At 35.4% G+C, this 21,390-nt stretch overlaps 1 protein-coding gene across 1 annotated transcript in view; it reads left to right on the top strand.

Annotated features, from left to right (window-relative positions):
• VTA1 (vesicle trafficking 1) overlaps positions 1–21,390 on the top strand; it is a 113,301-nt gene that overhangs the window by 7,924 nt on the left and 83,987 nt on the right. Inside the window, 6 exon segments of the mRNA XM_066315574.1 lie at positions 5,878–5,906; positions 5,909–5,974; positions 9,034–9,161; positions 9,814–9,845; positions 9,848–9,885; positions 13,213–13,324. Of these exon segments, the coding sequence (XP_066171671.1) occupies positions 5,878–5,906; positions 5,909–5,974; positions 9,034–9,161; positions 9,814–9,845; positions 9,848–9,885; positions 13,213–13,324 (405 nt within the window).

The following is a 21,390-nucleotide window of genomic DNA, read 5'->3' as shown; positions in this document are numbered from 1 at the left end:
AAAGGGATGTAGAATATGAATGAGTAATAAATTACAGCCTGGTAAAGCTTTCATCCCTTAATCAGAACAAAATATTGCTAAAATTATTGCAGTGTTATTTGTTACTATTTTATGTCAGTTTCTTAATAACAAATGTCAAAAATATTTCAGTTGCTAATAATATATTTTTCTATGCTAGAGAGGTAAATACACACAGGGAAAAAGAAGTACAATCTTTTAATCTTGTTAGACCAGGAAAAAGAAAGATGGATAGTGGGACAGAATTTAGAAGATAGAAAATCAACCTATTGTGCATGCTTGCTGGCTGGAGCTTTTGTCCTCCGGTATTTTTTACTTGGCAGAAAGTTAGTTTAAAATGGGAGTGAGGGGAGTTTCAGTTGTTATCCAAACATAAATCTGGAGTAACTTACTGTGTATGAGGAATGAATGTCTGGCACATACTAGAGACAAAATACTTGCTCTGAAATTGTGCTGTGTATTAGCGAAGGAAAAATAACATGGTATTACGTGACATAAATAAAGGCAGAGAAGTTTCTGTAAAGCTCACTGTATAATTCCAGCCAGCACACCCACACTTAGTATTTACTGAACAAAGATTAAGGGCAGCAAATCAAGATGTATATTTTGTAGTTGTCTTGGCAAAACTTTTTTGTGAGAATGATTACTTGCCAAGTCTTTATGAATTGTAAAGATAAATGTCCTGTCTACAAACTGAGAGCAAACTCTGAGTTAATAATTGGCAAAACAGTTGTGTCTTTGTGTGTAAAATTACAAGTGACTTAAGCTCTACTTCTAATGTTATTAATATTTAACATTAGCTCTGTAGCCTCCTTTACCTCCTTAGTGCTTTACTTTCTGCACATGCTATACTACTTTGTTGGCTGCATTAAAGTCTTTTTTGCTACTTGGTTTGAATAAAGAGGAAGAAAAAACAGTTGTATCGATTATAAAACCCAGTGCATGAAACAAAGGAAGAATAATTTCATTACCAGAATCTTAATCATATTAGATCTAATCATAAATAGTGAAGGAAGATAAGAAGTACAGGTCAGTTGATTCCAAGATTGTCTACATTTTTCATATCCATTTACGCTTTAAAACTTGAAAATTTTTGCAGCTACAATGTATAGGTTTAGTTGTCTTTTTATATCAACATTTTCTGAAGCTTGGCTGTTCACAGAGGATTTTTTTATCAGAAGTTCCTAAACAAATGCCTCCTGTAAAAGCTGAGTTCTTTAGTTTTAACAGTGTGTCACTGGTCATTAGGGACATGTACTTTAAGCATTTTGTTTGAAGTGAAAACCAAAATGATTTTGATGTAAATGGCCTTTCAAGTGTGGTATTCTATAAGGTAAAACAATGCATTTGTAATACATAACACTATGAGGATTTCTTTTATGGCGTCTGTACTGTTCAGGAGAGTCCTTTCCACTTATTAGAAATTGACCACTTCCAATTAACACAAAGGTTTTGTGACTTACCAAGCATAGTAATAATACTGTTCCATTGCTTTTGCAATATTACAGAGAAACCAGAACAGCTGTATTTAATGGAAATGTAAATAAATTTGGTTTCTATTAGGAAAAGGAGGAACTGGGGCAACTGAACTCATGGTCACTCTTTGACTTTTCTTACCATAGAGATGTTGGAGGTGGTAAACTTTTGCCTCTTGCTTATGCGTAGTTTGCTACTGAGATTTACCCGCATGAACCAAAGGACGTCCATGTCAACATACATGTGAAGGACAGGTCTTCAACCTTAATTACCAGTTAAAATTTGACTGATGATATTAACACAGGAGAGGTATTTTTTGCTCTTGCTGCTGAAAATTTAGTAATGAATGCATATTGCCCAGTTGCTGTATGGTTAGGCAGGAAAAGGACATTAATCGATTTCCTTCACTAGGTGAAAACATATTTTTCATTCATACATGTGTCTTACAATAAGTAATACTTGTGTGATCAAGCACACACAAAAGATGCAAGAGAAACACCTTAACTGCAAAAGTGGTGGTATCAAAACCAACCCCAGTCTTACAGATAGCCTTCTTATAGATTACTTGTGACATTCAAAATTAGAGCAGAGAGGATAATAGAAGATGCAGATGTGGAAGAACTTGCATTTGGAAATAATTTTATCTTACCTTAGGAATATGATATAGAAATACTCAGAAACAGAGAAAGTATAACTAGTAGGTGCTTTTTCCTGTTGGCAGCAGTAAGGCAAAGGATTGCTTACTGCTTTCAGACTCACTCTCATATTGCTCTTCGTACAGATAATTTCAAAAGCAAAATTTTAAAACGTTAAAGGGTATTATATTTATTTTAAGCATTGTCTTTAAAGATAAAAAACAACTTATGTCCTTCCCTCCTATTTTGTTTCCTGTCCCTTGAAATCTCTACTTCTTTCAGTTTTCAGCCAGTTTCACCTTCTGTTTCCTTGGTACATTTAATGATAGAGGTTTTCAATTCCAAAGCCTTACTTTGACTAGAGCAGCACTGAGTAAAGCAGTAAGTGTACCTAAACATACTTAACAACATTCTGTGTGTCACTGATTAGATCAAACTGCTAGAGTGCACTTCTCTTCTGTTTCTTCAGTTCATCAACAGGAACCTAATGTGTTGTGGAGATTTGACTGATTTTGTCTGGTTTGCATTTCCGACCCAAGGGTTGCCTCATCTTTCATTGCAATTAGGTTTATCAATAGTATCTGAGCCAAGACTACCTTTTGGCACTGAATGCTACTGGGTAGTGATACTCCATCCATAGTGTGTTTCATAGACAATGTGCTCTTCTCAATCACCACTTACTTGAGAAAAAAGGAACAGGTTTTTGCCTTTATCTGAACAACTGCCTCATCATAGGCCTGTCTCTGGACAGGTTAGTCCTTCTTTCCAAACATATAAATGTACGTTAAGAAGTGAGCATGCAAAAATTCCAGATTTCAGAAGCTTTTAAAGATCACCGAGACTCTCTTGTTAGGGTAACTTACTAGTGTGCCTTGAGCTTTTGCTAGTTAATAAGATCTTTCAAGAAATCTTAACAATTTCTATTAGGCAGTGATAGAAATTGCGACTTTGTGGCTGCATGTGACACTGCTGTGGTCAGTTGTGTGGTACAGAGGTGTAATTTCTGTGACAGGTGGAACATTTTAATCTTATCTCAGGGTACATTAACAGTCTGTCTCTAGGATGTCTCTGTTCCTAGTATCTTAGAGTTGCTGCTGTGAGAGCACCCTCACAGCACCCTTTCTTGACAGTCTGTGCTTTGCTAATATTACTTGGCACCTTTGTTTCCTAGCATCTTTTGTTAGGATGAAGGTGGTGGTGTGGAAGACGCTTGAGGTCAACCCACAGTGTAAACTTATATATGGCAAGGAAAAACATGGTTTTTTGTTTCTGTAACTGTTGTTTCTCTGGAGTGTGATTTCTGTGTGTTCAAGGAGTTGTTCTGTATTTGTTCATTGGAGTGCCTGAAGGAGCACTCAGTTTTCTCAGCTGCTAAAATCCTAAGAGAGGAAAGGGCTGTTTTTTCAAGGCTTTATACAAAGCATAGAGATGTCTCAGTCCTGTAAATACACTGCTTTGGAGATTAGTGAAGAGAAAAATTTATCTGGCTTTCATGATTTAAATGGATGTATTTGCAGTGAGAAGGAGAAAACCCACATTCAGGTAACACAAGAGTAACAGTTGCAATGTAGAAGATCTTTTAAATTTTAAACTGATTAAGGTTAAAGACATTTGTTAGATCCATTTATATGGAAACAGAGGTCTTTTTATGTAAATGAGTTATGGACGAGATCTGAAGATGCATACTTCAGCAAGTAAGGTAAATTTATATCCATCATGACCACATGTATTTTGAATTTGTTCACCCTAATGCATACTAGTCTAAAATTAATTATTTTCCTCTGAAAATATTTGATCATGGCATCCATCAAAAAGAAATAAGTGATATAGATAGCTCATAGGTTTAGCAACCTTATGTTAATTCTTAAGTTTTATCTTGTTTAAATTATACCATGAAATGGGTTCAGGGGAGCTTAAAATTAAATAATGTACTTAAAAATCAATTTAATTGATTGGAGCAAATTAGCTCCTTCTCATGTGATGATGATATTTAAATTGCTGATTACTTTTAATATTAATTTTAGTGCATTACATGCAATTCTCTATATCTTTCTGTGTTTGAATTTCTTTGAAATCTATTTCAGCTTTACATGTGTAACTGTTTTATAATGTTTAACATTAACATGTCAGCATCGTGAAGATAAATTAGGGGGCTTAGAGTCCCTATCAGTAATTAGCTTAATAGTAATGTTGGCACTGATGAACCTACATAGCAATTCTTCCATTTGTCATGGTCAAGTATTATTGTTCTTAATCTTTATTACTACTTTGTTATTATTACTCCAGTTTTCTTCAGGACTTTCACTTGGTTGTTCTTTACTGAAAAACTTGAATATGAAGCTGCAAATCCTTTTATACATGTTAGAGTAAAGTAAAAGGCATTGGAAAGCAGAAGTATTGTATTTTTTAGGGAGAAATGTCTTTAAATGATTGGGCAACCCAACAGCTTTAACATTCAAAATAAGTGAGCTTTGCACACCCAATAAGGAATGTGTGCTTAGTCTGATTGAACACTCAGTTATATATGATAGGAAATACTATGTTAAATCCAGAAAATTAGTTAAATTACAATGCTCACCTGCAGAAACGACATGAATTTTGTAGAACATATATCATTTTATTAGATAAATTGCTGATAGATGGAAAAGGCAGACAAACTTTTTTGAGTATATGTTTTCTTCTGCAGCAAGCATCAGGATAAGTGCAATGTGATAACAATGTGTTATATCATGTTCACTGAGGTGATTTGAAGAGAAAAGGTCTCTGTAGTGTATGAAGGGAGGAAACAAGATGCTAAAGCGGTGGTGATTGAAGCAGGTTAGGATTCCTGCAGAACTGTGTCCTGCAAGAAGGAGGACGTGGGGTATTCCATAATAACTACCGGATGATAATATTTGCTGGAGTTATAGCTTTTGATTCTTGAACTCTGCATATGAAAGTGTTTTATAGGACTCCCTTCAGAGTCAGAAGTGAGAGTTAGAACAGGTGTTTTGTGGAAAATGTTCTGCATTTGATTACTGAATGCTTCTGGCTATTTTCCCTTCTCGGTGTGTGTTAATCCTAGTAAATAATATCTGCTTGGATTTGTCCGCAGTTTCATGAAGCCTATAAGTTCAGCCATGTGCAAATCTAAAACTCACAGATTTTTGGTAGTAAAAGATAATTTTTAATCAGAAGATGTTAATAATTAATTTTCGAGATCCTATTAAAAACTGGCAACTCTACTTGAAGGGGAAGTTTGATAAAGTCTGTCTTATCTGATTTAAAGATCAGGTTTGTGTGAGTTGAGTGTTTTGATGTTATGTATGCATGCATGTACCATGGAGGTAGTAGGTGGTTAGTACCATTTGTTCAAGTGTTTAAGGCTAACTGGCTCCTGCCATATGAAGCTCCATTTAATCCATACATTCTCTCAAGTCAGTTTGAAGTTCCTGGTTTGGGTGAGTTGCAAGTGAGGGCGATGATAGTTTATGAAAGCACTTGAATTGCATAGTAGTGATATGGACAGCAGTTCAAACATGAGTAGGAAAGTCATTGGGGAAAAATAAAACATAAAACTCCCAAAAATCTTCTGTATTTCTGCAAGGCCAAACCTACATTTCACTGTCACTGCTCGCTAGTACTGGAGTCAGTCTATGGTTAATAATGAGTTTTGTCTTTCAGGTGTTGTTGGGGGCGCAGTGCTTTGTTTATGGGTTTTGCTCAGATAATCACTTCAAATGTTTTTGTGTGTGTGTATCATTTCAAGGTCGTTTGTATGCAATGCAGGACAGGATGTAAGATTGATAGTAAAACCCCCAGAATGCCGTAAATTTTTATCCAAACTTATGGATCAGTTGGAAGCTGTAAGTAGAATTTATTGCTTTTCTCAAATTATCATGATACTAATTATTTTACTTAAATTTATGGGAATACTGTCTCTTTGCTGCAGCTCTTCTGCATGCAAGCATACTGCTTGAACTTCAGTTGTATGTGAAAATTGCAGAAGTATTGGAAGGAAATAAAGCCATATGTGTGCATGCGTGTACAAGCATAATTGAAATTTTGCCGTAAGATTTTGTGTAGACAGCATAAATTACAATGCTTATTTATATATGTTCTCATGACAATCCTAATTTATTATAGAGTTAATGCAGGTGGTCTAGAAGACTTTTTAAATTTATTTGGCTTTGATTCCTTGAAGTCTGTAGAGACTTCATTTATTTTATTATTTTCACTGCTGTAGGACTTCATAGCCTAGTCTTTGGATGCTTTTTAAATCTCTAACCTAAATTATTGTATCCAGAGAGTTTTTAAAAATATTCTTTAAAAGATAAAGATACTTCGGATTGTATCCTGTGTTAGAGATTGGAGATTTTGTTTTATAAATTCTTGTAAGCACAGCGTAATCTGTGTGGTAAGGGGTAGCTATGCCACACTCTTCTGAATGGACCTGATATTATTATAAAGCCTTAAATACAAGAAAGTTAGATGAAGCAAGGTAAAGTTGTGGTACAGATGGTCAGTTTAAGTTCCAGGAGCATTTATGTTCATAGCCTGTAGTTTTCAGTATTCTCAAAGGAAGAAGATTGTTGATTTTAAGATCTAAGTGCTCATTTGGAAGCAGAAAGTAATGTTGAAAAATGAAGCCCCAGTTCTTTTTTTGTTCAGTGTTGGTGATTCCATCCAAAGTCTATCAATGCCTGAAGAGTTTGTGTGAAGCTAGTACAACGGCCTTCAGTTATGAAAGATGGATCGCTCACCCACGGAAGTATTCAAGGCCAGGTTGGATAGATCCTGAGCAACCTCTTCTAGTGAATGGCATCCCTGCTCACAGCAGGGGAGCTGGAACTAAATGACCCTTAAGGGTCCTTCAAGGACCAATCCAAACCATTCTGTGATTCTTCAGGGAAAAAATGAAACATGAACCATTTTTCATCTTTTTTTCATAAGTTGTGCTTCTTGCTTTTTTTGATTCCTGATTTTTTGCAGTGGAGAATTCAGTGTACAGTGATTTCTTGGTGTGTTATTTCATTGGATTTTGAAATCTTTAATAGGACTGGGTTTTGTGTTCAAAGGGAGAGATATGGCAGGAGATGTGAGATTAAAACTCAGAAAGATTTTGCTCTTCATTTCCTTAGAATTTTTGGAATTTGCTGGATTACTTGTGGTACTGCAGCCGTTAATCTGCAGTGTTCAGTTACTCCTGTTTCAAAATTTAAAAGACCAAAAAAGCAGCAAAAATCCATAGTTTCACCTTTTGGTTGCTGGTAAGATTGTCTGTGTGACAGCTGGTGCACAGCTACTGAAGATTCGTCTATGTATCCGGGTAGTGGAAGGATGGAGAGGGCACTCCTAGTCGAGTCTAATAGAGAGTTTTGGGGTAGGAAATTTGGGTTTTTGGAAAAGTGGGAACCCCTGCTGTAATTTGGGAGCTGCTGATTCCAGTGTGCCCTTAACCACCAGGGGGCGCAGAGTGGTGCGGTTTAAGTTTTTGTAAGATTAAACCTAAATGCCTTGAGTTTTAGGGTGAAATTTTGTATCAGCGTTTGAAACATCAGTACTGCTGTATTGAATCGCAGATGGTATGAAGGATAATTTCAACAGGAAACAACTTGGTTAACTTTAATACATTTAGAGTGTATGTAACAGTGTCAGTTGTGTGTTTGAAATAATTGAGCATCAGATCAAGTATAGTAATCAGTTCTTTTCTGAGTGTGAGGTATACAGGAAGGCTAGAGAAATATATTTGTATATAAACAGTTTTCTTCCTGGGTTAGCTTCAGTGTTTGAGTGTTTCATTTGAACACACAAATTTTGGTACTTTCACAAGAAAATTACACTTTGTGAAACAAATACTATTTGAAAACCACATAAAGTTGTTTGATGAAAGCCTTTAAATTTAAAATTCTATGTGGAAAGCTTATATTTAACTACTGAAATCAAGTAACTTTTCTGGCAACATTCTGTGTCTTAGAAAGTTGGCAGCAATCTAAAAAATATGGAAATGCTGCCTGCATGATTAAATTTTCTTAGCACGCACAGTGAAAAATAACTCCCATTCAGAGATTGGTTTTAAATCTTTTGGCAAAATAAAGGCTGCAGGTTAGTATCATGCAGTTTTCCTGTTTTTGTTCTCTAAGGATAACCTGAGATTTCCTTATGTGCAAACAGTGAGCCTATTCAGAAGCTGTAAATCCACCTGTTGTAACTGTTAGAGGTTGTTTGCTTTACTGATTTTTATTAGGAAACCTGAGGATTCTTGTACTCTGACATCTTTGAAAAGAGTTCTTTGAATTGAAGTACGCTGCTTGCACTGAAAATTCCAGTAAATCCATAGATCACTAGACTGGTCGAGGTAGGGCTCAGATACTTCAAAAGATGTAATGAACTGCAGTGAAATAACCTTACAAGAGAGAAGATACTCAATCACTCTGATCTACAGCACCTTTATAAAGCATGCATTACTTTACGAATTGAACTGTGTTGAATCCTGACACAGGCTTCGGAGTGTTAGGTCTTCTAGATACTAAGGGGAAAAATATCTGTTGCTGTTCATTTACAGCATTGTAGTTGTGTTTATTTTTAACTTCAGGGGAGAGGATGTTGGTGTGCTGGTGGTTTTATAAGTCACCAACTATTATAATGTATAAACCACCAAATGCTTATAGTGTTACATGCATTTTGTGACTGAAGATTCAGAGCTACTTGTTTGTAATATTCCTCTCTCCAAAAGAATGTGCTGTCTCTTTCACCTGCTGCTTTTAGCATTTGTTATGTTAGAAGCTGTAGATTTGTAAACAAAGCATGAGTTGTTTCTTTTCCAATTGTACTTGGCTTTGTTTAAATCAGCAGGTTCTTTTTGTGTTTGCAGAATTGCTGAGGTCTAATAAAGTAATTAATGTATTTTTCCAACATTTTTCAGATGAAAAAGCAATTTGGTGATAATGAAGCAATTACTCAGGAAATTGTTGGTTCTGCTCATGTGGAGAATTATGCCTTGAAAATGTTTTTGTATGCAGACAATGAAGACAGAGCTGGGCAATTTCATAAGTAGGTGAAAATCTTTGTTTTTCTTATCTGAAGATACTGGTCAGGGAATGTGAATATCCAAACTCTCTTTAATTTGACTGGAAACAAGAATTGGGCTTTAATACATTCTTTTCTTCTCTGGAAAACTCAATTTGTTACTACTTTTAGGTCTCTAACTTCACACATTAACTGGTTTCCTCCTCCTAATGTTCCTTAGGGAGTTGCTTACCTGCTGCAAGCTTTCTAAAACCACAGGCTAATATTGTGCTTTATTTTATCAAGCATGTTATAGTTTTTATTGACCAGTGAGAGTAAAATAGTTGTGATGATCCATTATGTGATTGGGTTTACAGCAATTACTACTGCATGTTCATGTATTTTTCTAAGCTAATACAGGATTTCTGATGTTCTACACAAAACATTCCAAACCAGAAACTAAGCGCAGAACATGTAAGTTTTAAAAAATACTGAACTCAATATTGCTAGATTTAAATGCTGTGAAGCAGCTTCTGTAACATCAGACAGAAAAAAAAAAAAAAAAAAAAAAAGGCGGTTTGGCTTGAAATAAGCCAGCCAGTGTGGTTTAAGATTACAGCTCCTAAAATGTTATTCTGAGAGACTGACATTACCGAGTCAGCAAAATGCCTCTTTTTTGTGTTGTTTTCTTTTGCAGAAACATGATAAAGTCCTTTTATACTGCCAGCCTCCTGATGTTCTAACGGTATTTGGGGAGCTCTCTGAAGAGGTAAGTGTCAGGCATGGATGAGTGTATTATCGATTGCTTTTCCAAGCACAGGCATTGCTTTTCTAAGTCATGAATGTGAATTTCAAAGAACACAGGTTATAATAGTGTAGCAAAATGCTTGTTAGTAAGCCATAAATTACCCTGCTAAGTATTTCAAATAGATGTAGATTAAATGCTAGACATAGGTTAGAAGATGCTTCATGACAAGTATCAGTTAGAAATTCAAAGTTTGATTTTTACTGTGGGACACATAACATTACATTGAGCAAGTGGGAATGCTTATAGAAGAAAATTATACAAAGTTCCTAGCTTTGTCCACCTTCATTTTTTTCCATGTCCTGCTTGAAATTCACAGGCTTGACATCCTGTACGTAAATCCCCAATCTGGTAAGAGTGCCTAAAGTGCAGTCATACTTGCTCAGTTTAAAATGCAGTTTTTGTGGCTACTTCCACTTGTAAATATGGAAAGAAGATAAAAGCATTGTCTTGATAGTGGTGCACTTCTTGAAGACTGTAGAATGTAAGTGTAGATATTAAAGATAGGTCTTATCCAAGAGAAATGCTTGGTGAAGAGTTCTTGCAAGATTCTCCATCCTCTGTAGCCTGCAACTCTACCAATCCAAAATTTTAATTTTGAGAGGCACAAGTAAGTTTGCTCTTTGATGTGTTCTCTTAGAACTGTTTGCTCTGCACACCTGACATCTTTTATTAGATCCAGTAATAACATTTCCTAGTGCCAGAGAGTGAAGGAACATTGAATTGGACTGGAAAAATCAATCTAGTCTGTAGGAATCCAGTGCACAGGACACTGCATTGATCAGTTGAGTCCTCAGAGTACATGAAGCAATCCTGCTTTGAAGACTGAAGAAGTGGTTGCAAATGTCAGTGCAGAATGCTGGCAGTGGTACATTTTCTACTGTGTGTTGGGGTTTTTATTGTTGATGCTGAAAGGACAGAAAATTTTTGTAGTTGGAAAGAAGCAAAATTCTCTCATTTTGTTTAATTGGTAAACGCCAATGGTAAAAGAGAGTGTACAAGAAATACAGAACATATTTGCTCTTCTGTATAGCATCATTACGTTTCCATAGTTTCCTTATCCATTCTTATGTAAAGGGATGATGGGAAAAGTATGACTTGACTGTCTTAGACTTTTGCAGAAGTTTTTGTCAGCCTGAAATGCACTCAAGTCTGACACCTGGTTAGAGTGTGTGGTGACTATATTCAGACTACTTGCCTATTTTTTCAATAGTTAATTGAAATTACCTTCATATGTATGAACTATCAACCATTAAAAGGCATTTAAATCAACAGCAGAGGGCATAGAAAGCAGATATTTGGCACGTAGAATCAGAAAATGGGTGTTGAGCATAAATATATGTTTTAAATTGCAAGTGATTGATTATTGGGTAGTATTAATGGATTTGTCACAGATGAAGAGTGGTTGTTCTATATCTCCATATTAGAGCTAGGCAAAAGGATTTTCTGGAAGGTGTGTTTTACAAGACACAGCTTAGATCAGAGCAGTAAGAAGCTTTGTGATGGTTCTTCTCATTTGCCTCAGTAGTAACATTCATCAATAGGGCAGTCTTCTGAAAAGGAAGAGCAGTGTGAGTTAAGAGCAAACCAAAACCAGCAGCATTTCACTTCTCAGTTCTGGAATGATAAGCTTTGCAGTCAGGATGCAGGACAGACATCAAACACTTTGTTGCCTCCTCCTCTCTCCATCCAGCATCTTGGGCGTGGGGTTGGGAGTGCTTGGCCCCTCTCTAAATATGCTCTCCAAGGGCCCCATCAGATGGCTGAGGACCTCAGCTGTGTCCCAGGGTGGGTGTGCTGGAGCTGTTTATCCAGCACAGGGCAGCCCTGGCCTCTCCTCACAGACACCATTCCTGCCATGCTGAGGTGCCGGCACCAGGGATGGGCATGTGATACAGCAGCCAGTAAATAACCACCATATTAGAATGACGAGATGTACAGGCACTTACATACAGCATAATCATCTTCCTAAAAGTAGCACACTCTGGGTGTGTGTTTTCTGCATTTTATGGCTTCTAGAATGCTTGTTAAAATGAAGGAATTTAATTGATTATTGATACAGAGTTTAACCAAAGGCCATGTTTTCCAATTGCACTTTTCCTTTTCAAGGTAGAGTGAATGCAGTTGAATAAATATGTCATCAGGATAGGCTTTTTTTCTGGAGAACATCTTGTTTTCAAAAATGAAGACCAGATCTTTCTCCTGGATTGCATGAGCATCCTGGGTAATATAATGTATTAAATATGAGCAAAGGAGCTTGCTGGAGATACCTTTTGTATTGTGTCTCTCTGCCCTGTTCTAGATGACGGTGCAACAGGCTTTGTGAAGTACAGTATTGAATTTTAGTTTAATAATTTCTTAGAAATTTGGATTTAATTTCCAAATTTTTTTTTTTTATTTTTTTAAATTAAAATAAATTTTTAAAATTTTGATGTTGGTATAAAGCGTGCTATCCCAACCTGCATTGTTTATTTGGGCAAATTATTCCACATCCTTCCCACATTTCTCATCTGTTTATATTCAGCCTTGTTCCTTGATTTATATTACCTCATAGCTGTCAGAACTGGTTGTTTCCCATACAACTTTTCACAAAGCAGTTGATTTGCATAATCAGTTTAATATTTCTTGTGTCAATTGACAGCTCTTTTTGGATTAAACACTGTTGTAACAGTCCCAGGAGATACAAAGTGGCCAATCTTCCTTTCATGTTTTGGCATGTTAAAAGTTGTACCTAGGAACAGTAAAAGTATATTTTAAAAAGCAAAATGGAAAATCTTAATGTCATAGAATATTACAAACAAATCACATTAATCTGCAGTTACATCAGCATTTCTGTATTCGTGCTTTTAAATTTTTGAAATTTAAAACAATATAATTAGAAAATATTTCATTTTTCTGATCAGCAACAGTAGCATTTTTAGTTTCAAGTATTTAAATCTAAAGCAATAATCATCTAAGTTTATGGAGATAGGAAGCTTTCTTCATTATTTCATGTCAATAATTGCTACACAGTCCTATGCCTTTCACACTGGATGTTCTTAGTATAATTTATTTCTTTTTCCTGATACACTGCAGTAATTGAAGATCTCTGTATTTTCCTTTCATGCTGAGATCTTGTTAGAGCTGTTATTTTAAATTTTTTTTAATCACCTCTTAATTTTACACACATTTATCCTTAAAAAGGTGTCAAATGACAGCAGAGAAAGTGGAAATGATGTTTATATTTCTGTTTTGAATGTATCAGTTTGCAGAAGTGAGTGGTTAAAATGGCTGGCCTTTTCCCTCCCCCAGAATGCCCAGCACAGGAAGTACGCCAGGTGGAAGGCAGCATACATTCATAACTGCTTAAAGAATGGAGAGACTCCTCAGCCTGGCCCCATTGGAATGGAAGGAGAGAGTTTAGGTACGTGTTTCCTTTTCTTTTTAAGAGAGTGAAAGGCTGTGCCAAGGTGAAGTTATGGTATGCACAGTTCTTCAGGGAGCACCCCTCAGGAAGCACAGCTTCCCTGCTTGATGTTCCATTCACAATGGGCTGCCTTCTTCTTTTCAGCTTCTCCTGCTGTTATTTTTATTGGACCTTACTGTGTAACTGACTTATTCAATAAAATATTCTTTTCTTTGTAGTGGAGATTATTATTTTGAATACAGCTACTCTCTAAGGAGGCATTGTCAGCTTTGGGGCAGAACCATATATTTCTTTAACACTAACTGGTTTATCCTCTCTCAGAAGTTATGTAGGAGTTAAAAATTGACTCTTTGCAAGTGAATTGAACTTCAAAGCAAAGACTTGTTTGTGAGACAGCCTCTTTCTCCCTGTGTAATAATGTCAGTTGCAAAATAGGTTTATGGCGTACTCTTACTGTCGGACTTTCTGTCTCATTCTCACTCATCCTCCTTTGCCTTGTGTTTTCAGTTGCTCCCTCTGGCTACCTGAGCTCCCTCTACAGGATTTCTTGAGGTTCCCACTTTATCTTAGACTTAGGGAGGTAATTTCCAAGGACATTTACTGAATCAAACTGAATATGTTTCAGTACAAGATGTTTTGCTTTAGATAGTCATCAGTTTCATTGGTTTTGGTAGCAAAGGTTTTTCCTTTTCTCGTCAATGCAGATTCAATACAAATTTCAAAGGTTGATCTCCTATGAAATAGGATGTCATTGGAATGGATATTTTCAGTATGCAGATTAAAACAGACTAATTCTGCACAATGACAACTTCTGTATATCGTTCTTCACATACCTAGTGGAACAACTGAGACCGTCAAATAATTTGAGCCTGCATGTGAGAGTTTGTTGCTTGTAAATTAAGTTGATGCTAATTTATCTCTTAAGCTTGGATTTAGTAATACAAAATTCTCCAAATTATATGGGTCAATTAGCAAATCTACAGTTCAAAAAGGAAAGATCTAGCTTGTAAGGTGTGGCCTGTATCTAACCTCTAGAGCCACCTTATAAGTGTGGCTAATAAAGTTCTGTGAACATATGTATTAATATAGATGACCAGTGTATTTATACTTGTGCACACATAGGAAATATGGATTTTTATACACATAAAAGTAATTATTTGTTTGTTTACATTTTTGTGTTTGAGGTCTGTACTTGAGTCTTGTGGATTTTGAAGTCTGAACTTGTAATTTACCTCTAATAAGTTACAAGTAGGCTTGTAATTTTCTACTCATTACTTTTGTTTTAAACATGTCAGAACATTGGAAAATTAGTTTCTCTTCTGGTTCTCAATCTTTTCATCATGCAATCTTACACATTGTAATTTAAATGTCCTGGACAGAACGACACTAAAAAAAAAAGTGGATTTTTTTTTTCATGGAGAATGTGTACTTTTTTTAAGGAGATGTGAACATTTATTTTAGTTTATTATTAACTTTATAGTGTCTAAGAGCGTGGGTGCCAAATAATTTATTTGCAGTTTCCTTGCTAAAATACTGTTTATATATTAGTACTCCAGAAACACTGCAACATAAGTAAATTCAAATATTTGTGAACAAATACCGAATATGATAGTTTTATTTCCAAGCTACTTGTTATTCTTGTTATTATGTTTTCCTAACCTAAAGGCACCCTAAAGACTTAAACACTGGAATGGGTATTTTAACCACTGAAATGTGCCCCAGTCTAGGCACAGCTGTATTTGAAGTGAAGCATTAGCAAACTCATTTCTTCTTCAACATGCAGTCTCTTCCAAGGCAGCTTTCTTAACTGTTCATGCACCTGTAGCAAGAGATACTTATGATGCAGCTCCAACTGCAAGCATCACCTCATCTTTGTCAAATTACACCAGACTGATGATTTAATGGAGATTGCAACATGTGAGGGAAAAATCTTTTGTTATATGGAATGTAATGAATAGCTCAGTTAAATATATTCAACTTTAAATGAGTGCTCATTTAGTGGTCTGGCTCATAGTGTGGTGAAGTTGACCTGAGTATGTGAAGCACTCTTGAGTATGTGAATTTTAAACAACTGCAAAAATAAGTAAACATTACAAAGCTTTTGCTAAAAATCCATGTATGCAACTTGTATGTGCTAATTTTTTCTCAAAAGCAACAGATAGGCTCTTTCTTCATTTTATTGATATGCAGAGGTAACTAACTTGCTCAAGGCTACAAAAGAAGCTGTTGTAGGAAGGAAAGCAGAATTCAGGCTTTCCTCAAATCCTTGGTATTTGTTGCAGTTTATTACAGGTGGTAATGGGAATGGGTGAAGATTTTTGCTTTCATTACCAGGTTATGTCTACCTGCAGCTTAAAAGGGAAACAAATGGTGAGTGAATCAAAATTTTAACATCCTTTTTGATGGGGAGCCTGCAAGATCTACAACTTGGCGATATGGTTTTTGTTTGTTTTGTTGTTGAATTGTATTTTATGTAGAGAGATTATTTCTTGCACCCCTAATTTTCTGAGAAATTAAATGAAAAATACATGTTGAAGTTTATTTTTTACAGTTAGCTCCATAGTGTAGGTGCCCATAATGTTCCACATAATCAAGACAAAACTTTCATGCAAAATAATTTTTATGAGAAGAATCAGCACAAAAGAGTTTCAGTTCCTCTTTGTGCATCGTAAGAAGAAAAGCAGTATTGTTTGAATGTATGACTGGACCTTCCCCATTCCTTTCTGCTTGCTCATTTTCTTCCTCCCCTAGCATGTGGAAAAAGTCTGTTTAAACAGAGTGAAACTAGGTCTCTGTAGCTTGACAAATTACCATTTTTTTCCAAAGTGGGAGGGGTTTTTTTGTGATTCTTGAAAACCATACTGTAACTCTTGGAGATGTTTTTAAAGTAACATAGGCATGCTTTATGCAGTTCTGCTATTGGATTTATGGATGCTTTTGTCAGGATGACACCATGGAAACCTTATAATGACATGCATAAATTAATGCAGTTGGAATATAAGTCCTAGAGTACATGTAAAAGTTACTTAGCATTAGCCCTAGGTCATCCAACAAGATTTTACACTGGAAAAAAAATGGAAATATGAAAAAAAGTTCCTAAATGCCCACACTTCAGCTACAGTAAATACATTAAATGTAATCACCTTCATTGCAATATTTAATATGTAGGCTACATTTCTATTACAGACTTTCAGAAAACCTTAATAGTTCCAAAGAGTGAAAAGAACAGTGTGGGAAAAGTTGGTGGATTTTCGAGTTATTTTTTCATTGTTGTAGAAAAAAATATATTAGGTTTGTTTTTAAAAGCAGTGTTCAAATAGAACCTTACATTGTGAATCTTTTAGCAACATCTCAAGCAAAAGAGAAACAACAGAGCAGAATGAGATAAAGAAAAAATGTCAATTGATAGATTATAATTCTCTGAACTCATTAAAAATAGGAGTCCAGAGAACTGGAGGAATCTGGACTCCTTAAAAAAAATTGCTATTTTTATATTTAGTGCACTGAGCTGCTGAAATTAAGTCATGATTGGTGCTTGCTTACACTAGAAAAGGGAATGCCATTAAGCCTTGAGAATCCTCTGTTTATATAAAAGTATCTTTGGATGGTTGGTTATGAGGCTGGCATGATTATTTCAGTCTTCCCTTCAGTAAATAAATAATTTAATAAAACAAAAGCCAGATGGTCTGGGTATACTGTAGCTCTGCAGAAAATTTAAAGAGCATGTGAATTCATTATGTTGGGATTCAAGCACAAAAGCTGATGAGGTTCCAAGACAAGAGCTGAAATGAAATGTAAAACAATTTCAGCTGGAGCCAAAATTAAATGTAAAACAATTGTGTAATTGTTTCACAGCCTAGTTTCAGCATCTTTAAGCAAATTGTAAGGAACTTTGAGTTCTAGGTTATTACTGCTGCATGAGAAAATAATTTTCTAATTTTTTAGCATTCTTTCCCATTCCCTGGAAAAGTTTTTTTTCTTTTTCAATTATGTTATGGACACTCTTCATAGAATTTAAAACCTCTGTTGACTTAAATGTTCTTTTATAGCAGCCTGAAATCCTTTTATCTGGCACTACTGTTAAAAACTATTCACAAATACTGAGAGTAGCTATCTTTAAATGTTTCTAATGCTTTAATCTTTGATAAAGAATATTTTAAATATTTGCTTTGCAGAAAGAATAGTTACAATGCTTTTATGATATTTGGGCACTTTAAAGACCTAAGGAGAGTTAACTTAAACAAAACTACTTTTATGTTTAATACAGTTTTAATAGTGGCCAGTTGCACAATGAGCAAATCAAACAGTTGAGCTCGATCTTTTGATACATGTACCTGATTAAAAAGTGGACTGCCTGTTTGTGAATTTGCCTCTTGCAGACACTGTTATTATGGGTGGTCAGCACTTCTAACACTTTTTTGGTTGTTTTTGACATTGCCAGCCTTTAACCCTTTGAGTTCATGTCTTCCTTGGCCAGTGTTGCCCACAGCATTACACTGTTGCAGGAGTGAGTAGAGACCCTGAACTACGCAGTGAGAAAGTTGGAAGCTGAAACTGGGAATGGCTTGGAGAGAAAATAGGAGCAGTGCAAGAGGGACAAATGTATGTGGCAAGGGGCTGCAGATATGGGATATGTAATCCGAGTGCAGAGAAAGAAATCGAAATGTGCCTTGAGAACCAGATTGGGACAACAGGAAGCTGCAAGGGGCAGAATAAAGGAATAAATGCATTAACAGGTTAAATATGGGCACGAATTTACAGGTAATCTCATACCTAGAGATACTAAGCATGGTGGAAGCATATTTTCTTTCACTGCCTCATTCTCCAAAGTCGTTTAGTAATTTTTACAATAGTTTTCCCAAAATCCTGACTTGAAGCAGACACCCAGTTTGGAAAATCCAACTTTATGGCTACAAATTGACTAAGCTGTAAATAATTGGTAACAGTGTTACAACTGGTATTAGGCAGCCTCACCTTCAGACAGCATAATGAATGGTGTTGTGTAATTATTTAATTCATTTTTTGTACAGTAACCTCTGTTTTGTTTTCTTTCTGAAACTGTTGTGTAATTTTTTTTCCAGTTAACACCAAAACCACTGGAAAACACAGCATTCAAACAACGGTTTCCTAACATTACATTTTATTTAAAAGACAGCATATGCAGTGTTTACTCTTGTATCTCACCTTTTTGGCGGTTTTCAGACATTTAAATTTATTTCCATGCATGTTAGCCACATGATATTGCAGTATGAGTGACTAACAAAAAATGCAGCAAAAGAAAAATCTGACACCTTAAGATATTCTTTGTCTTCCAGAAACCCATCAGGTATTCATTTACATTTGTCAGAAATTGTACCATAAAACCAGAGTGTATTTAAAGTCCACTAAAAATGCTCTAATAACAGTACTTAATTTTACTCTGCTTTATAGCCTTTTTTTTTTTTTTTTTTTTAGTAAATTATATTGTCAATTAGAATGTATTTAGGCATTTTTCATAAAGGTAGCATGTGAATTTTTTTCTGGGAGGAAGAAGGACTTACATGAGAAAAAATGCTGATACTTATAAGAGAAATATTTTCAATAGTAGACCATTTAATTATTAAGCAGTGGAAGTGTTTGCATAACACGCAGTCTTGAGTAGTTGAAGATCAATGAGGATTTCTTTAAAAATACCTTTTGCTAGCTCTACACACATACAAGTTTTGTCCTCCCGTTTTTTGAGGTTTTTTTGTTCCCTTTCAAGCACTGGCTGTTAAATAAGCAATTCCCAAAACTGCTTGTTCCATGTGACATTATTGATACAGGTGAACGCATACACAGTAAATGAAAATTAGCTGTTTTAAACAGAACTGAATTCAAATGAAAGAGCAGGAATCAACCATGTATTCTGAATTGACTGGATCCTTAACCTTTAAAGCAATATTAAATAAAGTAGACCAGAACCTTAAGAACATGAGTAGATGGAAAAATATGTATGTTGTTGGTACATGCTATGGGATATTTTGAACCTCATTATTCTTATAGCTCCTTATGTATTCTAGCTCTTCTAGATGCAGTTATAGCTTGGCTAAGCTGCATTTGGTATTACTTTCCCAAACTTCCTCTTGGTTCCTATTTGTTTGTGGTTTGATTTGGAGTAAAAGAATTGGCACTGTCTAGCCTTTTATGAAGAGTTTGTAAGGCAAATATAGTTTCCCATATTCTGGTTCATGTGTGTGTTAAAATATAGATTACTGCCTATTTGTAATAACTTTTTCAACTTCTGTGGATGCAAAACATGAAGGTAAAATGAACTGTTCTAATGAGACAGCTTATATTCAGACAAGTAAGGAAATGATTCTTCAAGTTGAACAGAAGAGATCTTGGAAGTACATGAGTTTCTAAATCTTTATTGTATGGCATGTTGCTTTTTACCTTTTCAAATCAACCCTATGTGGTTTTAGTTGATGTTTTATGTCACACTGTATAGTGGCAATTGTTTTAGCAATAAAGATTTGAAAGGAGGTTTTAAGGAAAACCAAAGTTTTCTAGTGTTTATATGTAATATTTGCAGTAATGCCTATTTTGTGTCATTTTAGCAGATGCTGAAAGGGAAGAAGCGGGTCATCTTCCGTCCCTAGTGGAACAACTCAGTCATCATCATCATCTACATATGAAGCTAACAACATACCAACTAGTAATTACACTGGCATACATATACCACCAGGTGCCCATGCGCCAGCCAACACTCCAGCTGAAGTCCCTCATAACACAGGTATGTCCAAATCACACCTGAGAATCTGTGCCTTTATTGGGAGATGAATTTCTGCCCAAATTCTAGTCCATCACATATAAAGTAGAATAACACAGTATTGTGTGGCAAAAGCATTCATAAGCTAGAACTGTAAAAATTCCACTTCAATTAGGGAAATACTTTTAATGTTTTCTTAAAATATGTAAATTGTACTTTAGAGCGCTTTTACAGAAGACACATATGGACTAAGAAAGTGACTGTTCCTGCAGACACTATTTATCTTCTCTTAAATCAGTGAAATGGTGTTACAGCCCTATAGCAAGCATGCCTGCTGTACCGTTCATATTGGTTTGGTTTGGCTTGTGCCCCTTTTCCCAGTGCTTCAGTGTGATTGACTTCAGACAATATTATTAATGGGAATTTTGTCCTTATGGCTAAACATATTGGCTCCTACATCCTTCTTCTTAGTATGTGATTTTTGGACCCAAACCAAGTTCTTAAAAATTCCAAGTTCCTTCCCAGATGCCGTATTTATTAAAAAAAAAAAAAAAAAAAAAAAAAAAAGAAGTATTAAGTGATTGGTGAATAAAGCTTTTTTTACCTTATGGGACCTTTTTATAATAATCACAGAGCAGAATTAATGATTAATAAGACTAATTAATATGATTAATAAAACATTAAAATCTCTTTATTTCAATCCTGGTGATGTTTATTGTTCAGATACGTTTTTATATTATCAAATGTATGAGATAGTTTGTCACACAGTCCCTCCTTTTATTTTACTTTCTCATTTAAAAAGTACTTCACCCTATGAAGAGTTCAGGATGCTCTTTTTTCAGCTTTATCAAAGGGAAATCCTTCAGATAGGTAGGGGGTTTTTTTAGGCCTGGGAGGGAGAGTAGGGGCTTTTTTACCAAATCTGAAAAATATGGAGTACATACCTTGTTGGAATACATGAATTCTGTGCATTGCGCAGTTTTAACCACACCAGTCTTTCAGTGGAGTGATGTAATTTAGAAAACTGATTATACCCTCTTCCTAGACAGCAGATGTTGTAGAAATAACTTCATGCTAGTTGTGTATGTTCTGGACATACTGCAGAAATACAGTTTTGGAGCAAAGAAAACGAGTGTACATAAAATGGGAAGGAGGTACAGAATGCTTCACAGCATAAAGTGCTGGTTTCTCTTTAGCACCATTATTTCCCTTTTAAACTTGGCTGGTTTTATTCTCACTAATTGTTTTTAACGAGTTGGAAGGAGATAGTTTGCAAATATGAGGTGACTGGCATGGGCTTTAAAAGTATTATAATATAGATGCCTCTGGTATT

The sequence above is a fragment of the Sylvia atricapilla genome, chromosome 3 (assembly GCF_009819655.1).
Source record: "Sylvia atricapilla isolate bSylAtr1 chromosome 3, bSylAtr1.pri, whole genome shotgun sequence".
Taxonomy (NCBI): domain Eukaryota; kingdom Metazoa; phylum Chordata; class Aves; order Passeriformes; family Sylviidae; genus Sylvia; species Sylvia atricapilla.
Note: the sequence above shows the minus strand (reverse complement) of the source record. Positions and strands in the feature narration are given on the sequence as shown.